At 43.5% G+C, this 12,132-nt stretch overlaps 1 protein-coding gene across 6 annotated transcripts in view; it reads left to right on the forward strand.

Moving 5' to 3' along the window:
- RPTOR (regulatory associated protein of MTOR complex 1) overlaps window positions 1–12,132 on the forward strand; it is a 311,995-nt gene that overhangs the window by 108,367 nt on the left and 191,496 nt on the right. For all 6 annotated transcript variants that reach the window (XM_073312081.1, XM_073312077.1, XM_073312079.1 and 3 more), the window contains exon 4: window positions 5,319–5,477. In XM_073312081.1, coding sequence (XP_073168182.1) covers window positions 5,319–5,477 — 159 coding nt within the window. The remainder of the gene's footprint in view (window positions 1–5,318; window positions 5,478–12,132) is intronic.

The raw sequence follows: 12,132 nt of genomic DNA on the forward strand, positions 1-12,132 counted from the left end.
TTCTTTGTACACCAATCCCCCACTCTCTCCCCTCTACAGACTTTGCAGCAGCAGTTCTGGAAAGAGAAATGGATGCAATTATCATCTTATTATGAATGTTAACTCCCACACACTATCACCCCTGATCCTACCACCACCCTTCAATGAAATAGTAAAAAGCTGGACTTTCCTTGTTGTTGTTTGTTTTTCTGATTCTCCTCCACATCACTGAAAAAGATCTTAAAGGTTTATCAAAAACACAAAACAAATGGCTGATTGTTTCTTATCATGGGTAAAACTAATAGATATTAGTTTTTTGTAATGTGCATCAGAACAAGCTGAGTGGATCGATGGCTAAAAGTCCTTGGCAGACAGGTAGGCGTTTATCTGCTCATTTACAGGCTCTGCTCCCTCTCCCGTCCCCTCCTCCTGCATCCCTGTGTTTATAAATGTGTAAATGATATGTTTCTCTCAGATCTGTAGATCTGCAGGCTTTTGTTTTAAAGTATGCATTCGTCTTCATGAATTGTGAGCTATATTTAATATTTATGCTAAAAGGACATGAGGGATATTTCAATGAGTAAGTTCTCAAAAAAAAAAAAAAAGTGGGAATTGAAAAATTACCCACTACTTGAGGGCTCTGGTTATAGTGTCTTGTAAAGGTGCCAACAGGCAGAGTATGATTTAAGATGCACATTTTGCAAATCAGCACCTTCATAATAATACTGTAAGTGGGGAGAGAGAAGGAATAAGAAAGAAGCCAGTGCTGAGGCTGTCTTCCTTTGCCTTTGTCTAGTGAGGAAACTCCTGAAGAACAGCGAGTGTGATAGAACAAGGCCTCCATTCCTTAGCCTCCTTGTTGTCATAGAATCATAGAATATCAGGGTTGGAAGGGACCCCAGAAGGTCATCTAGTCCAACCCCCTGCTCAAAGCAGGACCAATTCCCAGTTAAATCATCCCAGCCAGGGCTTTGTCAAGCCTGACCTTAAAAACCTCTAAGGAAGGAGATTCTACCACCTCCCTAGGTAACGCATTCCAGTGTTTCACCACCCTCTTAGTGAAAAAGTTTTTCCTAATATCCAATCTAAACCTCCCGCACTGCAACTTGAGACCATTACTCCTCATTCTGTCATCTGCTACCATTGAGAACAGTCTAGAGCCATCCTCTTTGGAACCCCCTTTCAGGTAGTTGAAAGCAGCTATCAAATCCCCCCTCATTCTTCTCTTTTGCAGGCTAAACAATCCCAGCTCCCTCAGCCTCTCCTCATAACTCATGTGTTCCAGACCCCTAATCATTTTTGTTGCCCTTCGCTGGACTCTCCAATTTCTCCACATCCTTCTTGTAGTGTGGGGCCCAAAACTGGACACAGTACTCCAGGTGAGGCCTCACCAATGTCGAATAGAGGGGAACGATCACGTCCCTCGATCTGCTCGCTATGCCCCTACTTATACATCCCAAAATGCCATTGGCCTTCTTGGCAACAAGGGCACACTGCTGACTCATATCCAGCTTCTCGTCCACTGTCATCCCAGGTCCTTTTCCGCAGAACTGCTGCCTAGCCATTCGGTCCCTAGTCTGTAGCAGTGCATTGGATTCTTCCATCCTAAGTGCAGGACCCTGCACTTATCCTTATTGAACCTCATCAGATTTCTTTTGGCCCAATCCTCCAATTTGTCTAGGTCCTTCTGTATCCTATCCCTCCCCTCCAGCGTATCTACCACTCCTCCCAGTTTAGTATCATCCGCAAATTTGCTGAGAGTGCAATCCACACCATCCTCCAGATCATTTATGAAGATATTGAACAAAACCGGCCCCAGGACCGACCTTTGGGGCACTCCACTTGATACCGGCTGCCAACTAGACATGGAGCCATTGATCACTACCCGTTGAGCCCGACAATCTAGCCAGCTTTCTACCCACCTTATAGTGCATTCATCCAGCCCATACTTCCTTAACTTGCTGACAAGAATACTATGGGAGACCGTGTCAAAAGCTTTGCTAAAGTCAAGAAACAATACATCCACTGCTTTCCCTTCATCCACAGAACCAGTAATCTCATCATAAAAGGCAATTAGATTAGTCAGGCATGACCTTCCCTTGGTGAATCCATGCTGGCTGTTCCTGATCACTTTCCTCTCCTCTAAGTGCTTCAGAATTGATTCCTTGAGGACCTGCTCCATGATTTTTCCAGGGACTGAGGTGAGGCTGACTGGCCTGTAGTTCCCTGGATCCTCCTTCTTCCCTTTTTTAAAGATTGGCACTACATTAGCCTTTTTCCAGTCATCCGGGACTTCCCCCGTTCGCCACGAGTTTTCAAAGATAATGGCCAATGGCTCTGCAATCACAGCCGCCAATTCCTTCAGCACTCTCGGATGCAACTCGTCCGGCCCCATGGACTTGTGCACGTCCAGCTTTTCTAAATAGTCCCTAACCACCTCTATCTCCACAGAGGGCTGGCCATCTCTTCCCCATTTTGTGATGCCCAGCGCAGCAGTCTGGGAGCTGACCTTTTTAGTGAAAACAGAGGCAAAAAAAGCATTGAGTACATTAGCTTTTTCCACATCCTCTGTCACTAGGTTGCCTCCCTGCCTCACTAGGTGTCTGCTGCTGGTCCGACACTCAGGAATGTGTCTTAAAGGGATGAAACCAGGCACTGCAAGGCATTCTTTTTGCTTATTGGCTTGAAATGCTGAGTGTTAACTTTGGTTTTAATGTTTCTCAATTATCACAGTTCTGTTGAGCTGTCTGTTGTGTTGATTAAAGGTACAACAAACGTAAAATGTTGTACTGGGAATGGTTATGGAAGTCTTTTAATACATAAAAAATGATTTAATTGTCTTCGTAGTTTGCAAAATTGTACTTAAGGTGCACAGTCTAAGGTAGAAAATGTTTTGTATCTGTTTAAGATTGTCCTATTCTTATATGCGGGACTTGTCTGCTGTAATATAGCAGCTTTAGTTCTTGAGGCCATTGTGATTCTGGATTTCTAGTCCCTTAGATACGTCTGTTCTGAGTGTCAGGGAGAGACAGAGATTCTGACTTTCCAAAGGACAACTGAAAGGCGTTTTCTTGTCACCAGGCTTTGGCTCAATGTACACCTTTTAGTTTAACAAGCAAGCCAGCTTCCACGTGGAAGATTTGCTGAACTTGTTTGCTTAGATTTTATGGCCCTTGACACACAAGCATTGGAATCTGCATGGTTTTATACACTGAATGCATGTTTTTAAGGTGGTTGGCTTTGTTAAAGTCATAGTTACTTCTACTTCCCTCATCAAGTCGTTGAGTAAGAATGGTCTTGTAGCATTGATTTTCACTGATGTTATGCTCCAACTTGGGCTGAAATGCTCTGGGATTTTCATGTTTGTAACATTGTGTTAGTGTTGTGTTACAATGTAATATGTTGTTAGGACTGAGCTGTAGTTAAGTTGAAGCACCCAAGGTTATAATAGGATCGTCCAGAAGGAAAGTGAAAGCTGCTGCTACTTTAGGTGTCTTTGGTTCCCATTTAACATTGCTGCATGATCATCAGGTTGCAGGTATCCAGTGTAGGGTTTGGGGTGCATGGTCTCTGTTGGAATGTGTTTGTCAGAAAAGATGTACTCTTTGGTGCAATCTGCTCAGTGTTCTGAGTTGTGGATGTCAGCCTATGACCTATAATTTTAATATAAAAATCTTGAATAAAATTAATAATAAAGTCCTTAGCATAATTGGCACATTCAGTAAGTCTGAAGTGCATGGACTCTGTAGCAATCTGATAGCTGACAATAATAGCTAAAAGTTAGGTAGCCAGCTCCAGCAAACGATCCAGTGTTCTAGTAGATTAGAACTTTGACATGACATAGTTCAAAAAGTTCGTCTGAATTAATGGTGAATATTGTTAACTGGTGCTGGCTGATAGTGCAGGCATTAGTTTATTTTCCCATAATTCATCAGGCTTATTTAACCTATTTTGGCATGTCCTGGACACTAGCTGACCTTTAAAGTGACTATCTCTTAATTTAGCATTCTTCTAACGTAGTCTTTCATATGTGCAAAGGAGGAGAGATCTTATTTTGAGACCCAGTAGCATTTCTCACCTTGCAGAACTGCTTATGTTAATGAGCTATTGTGATGGAGAAGCCTACATAGTTTAAAGTGAAACTATTACTGAAATTGTATATAGCTTCATTATATTTAGACCGGACTATTGCCACAATCCAGCTATTTTTCTGACCTTTATCGGGAGGCATATTTTTTTCCTGCAAAAGCTTTCATGTCTTAAAAAAAAAGGAGTACTTGTGGCACCTTAGAGACTAACCAATTTATTACAACCCAGCGAGAGTAATGGGCGGGGGAGAGAAGACAGTTTGCTCTCTTCTTTTCCTATATCTGCTGTGCCTCTGTGTTCAGTCCTGCTGAAACCACACCGGAGTTCCCCTTTCTTCCTAACCTGGAGGCAGCAGTAATGGTCCAGCTGAGTGTTTGGGAGGGAGCAACTGCCCTCTTTTGGTCAGGATCTTCCTGGGTATCAGCATACCTTGCCCACACTGGGCACCCATTCACTCCTATTGCTATCTCCACTCAGTGCCCAGCAATCCCCTATCCCAAAACAGCTATGGGTTCTTGCTGTGGCCTCAATCCATCAATCCTTTTGTGTCTGAAAAGCATTTTGGTGGGTCCAGCAAGAAATGGCAGGAGGATTTTAGCTCTGAGGTGAAAAATGATTGAGACCCACTGTTTTAGATGTTATGTTTTTTTTACTGGGGCTATTTTTGTATCTATCCACTAGTAAAGAGAAGTGCCTTTGTACCAAGAGTCCATCTATACAGAGCTCAGAAGGGAAGAAAAATAATTTTAAAAACATTTAAACAGTTACCTAAAATAGCTGTTTTACCTGTTTGGGCCTTTCAAGGCTAGAACCAATATCTAGCCCTGAAAGGTTGCAGAAATATCTGACCATAAATGTGTCAATAGTGCAAGACTGAATATTGTCAATTCTGAGCCTCAGGCTGGTGTAATTTGTGGGGAAATTGTGAATAGGGAAACGAAAACAATGTTGGAGTAGGCTGAGTTAAAATCAGTAAATAAAAGCAGATGTTTGAAGTTGTTAAGGCATTTGGAATGCCAGTAGCAGTCCTTGGGTGAAATGGATCAGAGTTAAGGTGTGCACAGGACTGGTAAAGTGGTCAAACAGTGGAGAGAAGAAAAGTGGCAGAAACGTTTTGCCATTTGGTTGTTTAGCGAGCGTTATATGTAATGCATACTGTTTCCTGTGTATTGAAGTGTTTATGCTTCTATGCATCTCAAATATGCATGTGCACATAATTAATACTGTTCACTTATTTTTGGTGTCATCAGGCCCGGTACAAGCAGAGCCTCGATCCTACTGTGGATGAAGTTAAGAAACTATGTACATCGCTGCGTCGAAATGCCAAGGAAGAGAGAGTCCTCTTTCACTACAATGGGCATGGTGTTCCCAGGCCAACAGTGAACGGGGAGATCTGGGTCTTCAACAAGGTGCGTCAGCTAGAAGTGTGGCTAAAAAGGAACACGCACTGTGAAATCTGTTACTATTTGTAGGAGAGGAAATTAATCTCCAGGGATTAAAATGACTTCATGAATGTTTGGTTCCAGAACTGACATTTGTCCTCGTTCCTTGTCCACTCTCAAAGTTCTTTTGTCAGAACAGGCATCTTGTCCCTCTGCCCGAGAAGTGCTAAATAAACACTTGCTCTCCCAGAGCCTTAGTTAATACTGCTCTTCAAATAGTCAGAGGGGACATTTACAGAGTAATTAAAGGTGCCAACTATATCCAAGTCCCTCTACCTTCTCTCTCAAGTTGCACACCTCGCTCCTACCAGATTTGGAGCAAAAGGTGTACCTCTTCTCAGATGCTCGGCTTCCCTACCTTGTGTCATTGGCTTAGTTGTTAGCCTGTTAAAATAGAGTTTATGCTGAGAGTGGCAATGAACCCTGAATAGCTATTGTTCATGCTGTGCCAGTACAGTGCATGGGAGACAGTAAAATATTCTCAGTTCCCAGTTCTAAAGTACAGAGTGCCCTGGTGCTGGTGAGTGCAGTTAGTAGGGAACTCTCGCATTAAGGACTTTGTCACTTTTACTGAGGACAGCAAGGCTGGCAGAATTGAGTATTTGTACAGCTGCGGTATCGCATAGTAATACCGAAACTGCTACTCTGTTACATTGGGGCTCATAATTATGGCTAATTAAGTTGGATGTACTTTGCCTCCCTTTTCATTCATGCATTTAGCACCTATGAAAGGTAAATGATGGAGAGCACAGGTTTATTCCAATGTTTATTTACTGTCTTGGTACAGTTGCAATAGAGACTTACTGTCAGTCGCTGAAAGTTGCATCCAGTGGAGGGAGAACTTGCTCCCATTTTTATATAACTTGCTTCTGTTTTAGTTTTTGATTTGTATTGTGCCAAGAACAACATTGCACCTGTGACAGGGTGGATCACAGAAACCCCCTTGGGGCTGCCAACTCATGTGCCAAGACTACCTCTGCCCCTGCTTTCCCTGCCAGCTTGGGACTCCAGCACCCTGTCTTGCTGAGCCAGACACGCCAGTCTGCTCCAGCACAGACCCAGGGTCTGAACCACGTACCCCAAAGCTGCAGACTTAACTGAAAGCAATTTAAGAAGTGTTCCTGTTTTTTACACTCAGATGCTCAACTCCCAATGGGGTCCAAACCCTAAATAAATCTGTTTTACCCTCTATAAATCTTATACAGGGTAAACTCATAAATTGTTCGCCCTCTACAACACTGATAAAGAGAGATGCACAGCTGTTTGCCCCTCCCCTCCCCCCCAGGTATTAATACATACTCTGGGTTAATTAATAAGTAAAAAGTGATTTTATTAAATACAGAAAGTAGGATTTAAGTGGTTCCAAGTAGTAACAGACAGAACAAAGTGAATCGCCAAGCAAAATAAAATAAAACATGCAAGTCTAAGTCTAGTACAGTAATAAAACTGAATACAGATAAAATCTCACCCTCAGAGATGTTTCAATAAGTTTCTTTCACAGACTGGATGCCTTCCTAGTCTGGGCACAATCCTTTCCCCTGGTGCAGCCCTTGTTCCAGCTCAGGTGGTAGCTAGGGGATTTCTCATGATGCCCCCCGGCTTTGTTCTGTTCCACCCCCTTATATATCTTTTGCATAAGGCTGGAATCCTTTGCCCCTCTGGGTTCCCACCCACTCCTTCTCAATGGAAAAGCACCAGGTTAAAGATGGATTCCAGTTCAGATGACATGATCTCATGTCACTGTAAGACTTCATTACCCACTTGCCAGCCTACAGGTATACAGAAAGACTTACAAATAAAACAGAGCCATATACAGTTAATTGTCCTGGTTAATGAGAGCCATTAAGATTCCAAACCACCATTAATGGCCCACACTTTGCATAACTAAAATAGGACCTCAGAGTTATATTTCATATTTCTAGTTTCAGATACAAGAGTGATACATTTATATAAATAGGATGATCACACTCAGTAGATTATAATCTTTGTAATGATACCTTACAAGAGACCTTTTGCATGAAGCATATTCCAGTTATATTATATTCACACTCATTAGCATATTTTTATAAAATCATATACGTGCAATGTCACAGCACCCTTCTCACATCTTTAGGTTTTTTTGCAGTTGAAAAAGAATCTAGGAGTGATATGAGAGAATTGGGGCAGGAGGGGAATATAATTTTATTCCAGTGCATCTAAATTGGAGACTTGATTAGCATTCAGCCCATCATTTTAAATAACTCATTTGAAAGCTGAATTTGGTGTAAGAACAAATAGCAGAGATCTTCTTCTTATTTAATGGCAATGGGTAATAAATAAGACAAATAATGCTGGGCAGAATGTGTTACACATGCAAGAGGAACATATTATTGCTCAATGACGTTTGTGTTATGCCAAATGCATTTTTAAGAACTTACTGGGTATTTGCCAATTTGCTTGCTGTCTAAGCTGGGGTAATCTGATAAGGACTCTACTGGTGATTAGGATGAGGGGCCCCTTCTGATTTATGGTCCAGTCTAGGGAGAAAGATTTGATCTGCATAAAGGAGGTTGAAATTTAATAGCCTTTTTGCAATGTGTTAACAAACGTTGTCTCCCTTTTGGAAGGGAAGGCAGCAAAGTGACTCTTCCCACTCCCTTATTCAAAGGAGGACTTTGGAAAAATATGATAAAAATAGGGAAAACCAATAATTTTTAGAGACCATTTGTAAGGATGTGAGTTTTAGGACCAGGTAAAAGCTAATGAGCCTCAACATGTGCTCCCCCTTCCCTCCCGGTTGAAATAGCAGATGGGCTGAAACACAGAATCTCAGGGTTGGAAGGGACCTCAGGAGGTCATCTAATCCAACCTCTTGCTCAAAGCAGGACCGATCCCCAACTAAATCAGCTATCCTCAACATACTATTGCTAAATCAACTAAATCAGTATCCCCAACATACTATTGATCTTTTAAAATCACACTAACATATGTATCCATTTCTCGGAGGTCTGAAATGGGCCTCTAATATGAAGATCCTCTTGACCAGGAAGCTCTTAAAATGCATGTTGTAATAATGCTAATATATCCTTTTAAGCACTGTATGAAAATTACTCATAAACCTGCTGTGTAACTGCAAAGAGGTGATATTGTTACTTACGGAATACTGCTGAGTATCCAAAGATAGAAGAAAACTATAATTTGGAGACTGGGTCCCAACATTTGGGTGTGCCAACTCTTCTGGACCGTATTTATTCACACTTTAACCCTTTCCTCTCATTTTCCTCCCATAAAATTAGTCTGCTGCTCTTTTAAGTGCAGTGACATGGACTGGGGACAAACTACCTTACCAGTAAGTGGCCTGTCGACAGACTTGCCAAACATCCCACATCTTGTGGGACACTCACTCACCCTGGCTGCCCTTGGCATACTCTTGCAGCCCTGAGTGTCACATGGGACAGCAGGAATGCAGGCAAGCAGGATCGCGGGGGTGGCTGCAGTTGTAGCTCACAGCTGCCAGAGGTTGCTGTGGTGCACCTGGTGCAGGCAAATGAGCGGCCTCTGTCTTTGCGTGTCCCCGCTGGATCAGAGTGGAGAAAGAGCAGGTGGTAACAGCAGGCAAATGGTGGCAGCAATGGCAGCGGCAGGTGAGAGGGATTCAGTACTGGTCCCTGGCTTTTCTCCCAGCAATCAGCCAGCCCCAGGCGTCCCAGACACTCATATATACCTACCAACCCCTCCCCAAGCTCCCACAAAATCCTAACCCAGGCACCCCATCTTCCTCGGATACCCACACAAACCTAGCTGTCCCCAGACTTTTATCCCAGGTTTTCCCCCAGCCACTGAACCTTGTCTGAACTTGCTTTTCTTGGCTACCCCTAGCCTCCCAAATGCCCTTACAAATACACCTTGCCATGCCCCCAATTGGTATCACCCACCTACTCCCCTGACACTCTTCCGCCACCTGCCACAGTTGCCAAACTTGTGCCCTACCTCTGCCGCTGCTTATGGCAGGGTGTATTGACCTTAAGTTGAAATTTATGGGCGTATACATGTTATTTGAAAATATATCACACCTTACATAATGTGATAATTTGCACCTTTGTAAACTTGCATAAAATGTCACACACGGAGCGGCACAAAACTCGTTGCTTGTGTGCAGAATGTATTATTTCTGTCCCCAAGGCCAGGTCTCCAGCGTGCCAGGACTCATCACTGCCACCGACCCTACTTACATTTTTAAACTGTTAAAGGACTGCACATATAAAGGAAGGGCCAGAACAGCCACTTGGAGCAGCAGCTCCCAACCTTTCCAGGCTACTGTACCCCTGTCAGGAGTCTGAGTTGTCCTGCGTATGCCAAGTTTTACCTCACTTAAAAACTACTTGTTTACCAAATCAGACCTAAAACGACAGAAGTGTCACAGCCACTGTTAATGACAAATCGCTGATTTTCTCATTTTTACCATATAATTATAAAATAAATCAATTGGAATATAAATATTGTACTTACATTTCAGCACATCGTATTTAGTGCAGTTATTTAGACAAGTCATATGAAATTTTAGTCTGTACTGACTTTGCTAATGCTTTTTATGCAGCCTGTTGTAAAACTAGACAAATATCTAGGTGAGTTGATGTACCCCCTGGAAGACCTCTGTGTACCCTTAGTTGAGAACCACTGACTTAGGGTAAATCTATACTGCAATGTAAGCCTGGGGTCAGACTGAGATTTGAACCCCAAATCTCTTCCTGTCTATACACAAATCTCTCAGACTCAACCTTGGTCCTAGGACCCTACGGGACTGGATGATCCGAGCCCCAGTCAAGCTGTGATCAAGGGCTCAAGCCCTATTGCTTTGCAGTGTAGGTACAGCCCCCCCGATTTGGGTCCTGGAAGTCCACCAAAAGTATCCCACAATCCCATAGGCCAACTTCCTTTGTCCTTTCTAATGAAAACAGGAGCAACTCCCCATGGTGTACAGCAGCAGCTCAGTGAGTCAACGTTAACCCTTCCATTGTCTTCTGACCACTCAGCTGCAAATGCACCATCAGAAAGCCTTCTGTGTTTGCAGTGGAGACTGAACAGCAGCTGCCTTTTGCAAAGCATGCTGCTTCATGGTTGTGGGAGCACAGCCAGATTTTGGTAAATCTCTGGTGCCCAGCCAGCAAAACTGTGGACTTTAGTGAGAGTACTAGGAATGACTATGCATACGCAAACAGCAAAGAAGCTGGCAGCTTTTCACGTTTACCAGACCGGAGGCCAGTGCAGGGAGAAGATGACATGCCAGTTTTATGAGGAGTTTGACCAGCTGCTGGGCATTGTGCCCAGCATGGAGCCAATGGTGGTGATGATGACTGGGTCAGCTGGTCGTCTGCTGGCCTCAGTATTCAGCATGGTGACTGATGGGAGTCAGCAGCAGGCACCGAGGGAGGACAGTGGACTCACTCTGTTGCTGGAACCGGTCCCAAAGCAACTTTGGAGCAGCAGCAGCATGTTCTGGGCCTACGCTTGAAGGAGCCATTTGATGTTCCCCTGAGAAACTGCCCACTCCGGAGCTGATTGAAGCCACCCCTGAGCCTGGTAAGTTTCTGGCTCCATTTCAATGTATGTTAATACAGTAATGGGCAGGATTTCTACTTTATGAACCAAAGCAAAGGTTATGAGAAGCCCTCGCTAGCAATGCATATAAGCTAATGGCGCATTGTATGTCAGTGCCTTGGCATCCCCTTCCCTCTGTCTCCCTACCACATGGCGTTCAAAGTGACAATTGGGAAATGCAAACTGTAAAGAACATCTTTGATGTGTATTGTTACTGGAAAGGCACAGATTTTTGCTAGGGCCATTCATGTTTCTTAAAGGTAATAACCTTCCATTGCCATGCCTGTAAGTATGCCACTCTGTAACCACTCACTGGTCTGTCAGGCCATCTGGAAACAGTGTGGGTGTGGGGCAAGTGGAAATGTGCTCAGTTTTACAAATCTGGTCCATTTCAGTTACAGGTAGTCAGTGAAGTCCACAGATGATAAAATCATTTGTGCCAAATATGGCTGGGGTTGGAAACTTTGTCCAGAATTGTGCTGAGGGGGAGGAAGGCTATGGAGTCCTGTGTGTTTGCATGCAGCCATGACAGGATTAGCCATGTGGAAGCTAATGCAGCATCCTGTTGATTTTTCTCATGAATTCTGACCCAATCCTGGGTGCTGATAGCTGCAAACTTTTTCTGAAGCAGGAACTCCAGATAGGTAGTCATGTTTCAGAGCGGGACATATTTTCCAGGAACACCTCAGTAGCTGACTAGCCTGTCCCCATCATCGGAGTACTGTTCAGTTACTATAAACTTCAGGTTTCGCACCAGCAGCTTGAAAGAACTTCTCCCTTTGCCCAGCAGGCACCACAAAAGCTATTATGTCCTCCAAAATATGGAAAGACTGCACTGATAGAAAAGGCTTTTGTCGCATAGCTGCTGATGCCTCCCCTGCAAAAAACCGAACTAGTTGTGCAGTTTTCTAAAATAAAAACAGCTTTGCATTTTTAACTAACAGTTGTGTCTGGACCTCTTTTGCGGCAATTAATTAGGCTGTGTCCAGGAGCTTCTGTGGCCTGAAGCATCCCTCTCACAATACATTGATGTTCAGTTTGTGAA

The sequence above is a fragment of the Lepidochelys kempii genome, chromosome 14 (genome assembly GCF_965140265.1).
Source record: "Lepidochelys kempii isolate rLepKem1 chromosome 14, rLepKem1.hap2, whole genome shotgun sequence".
Lineage (NCBI taxonomy): Eukaryota > Metazoa > Chordata > Testudines > Cheloniidae > Lepidochelys > Lepidochelys kempii.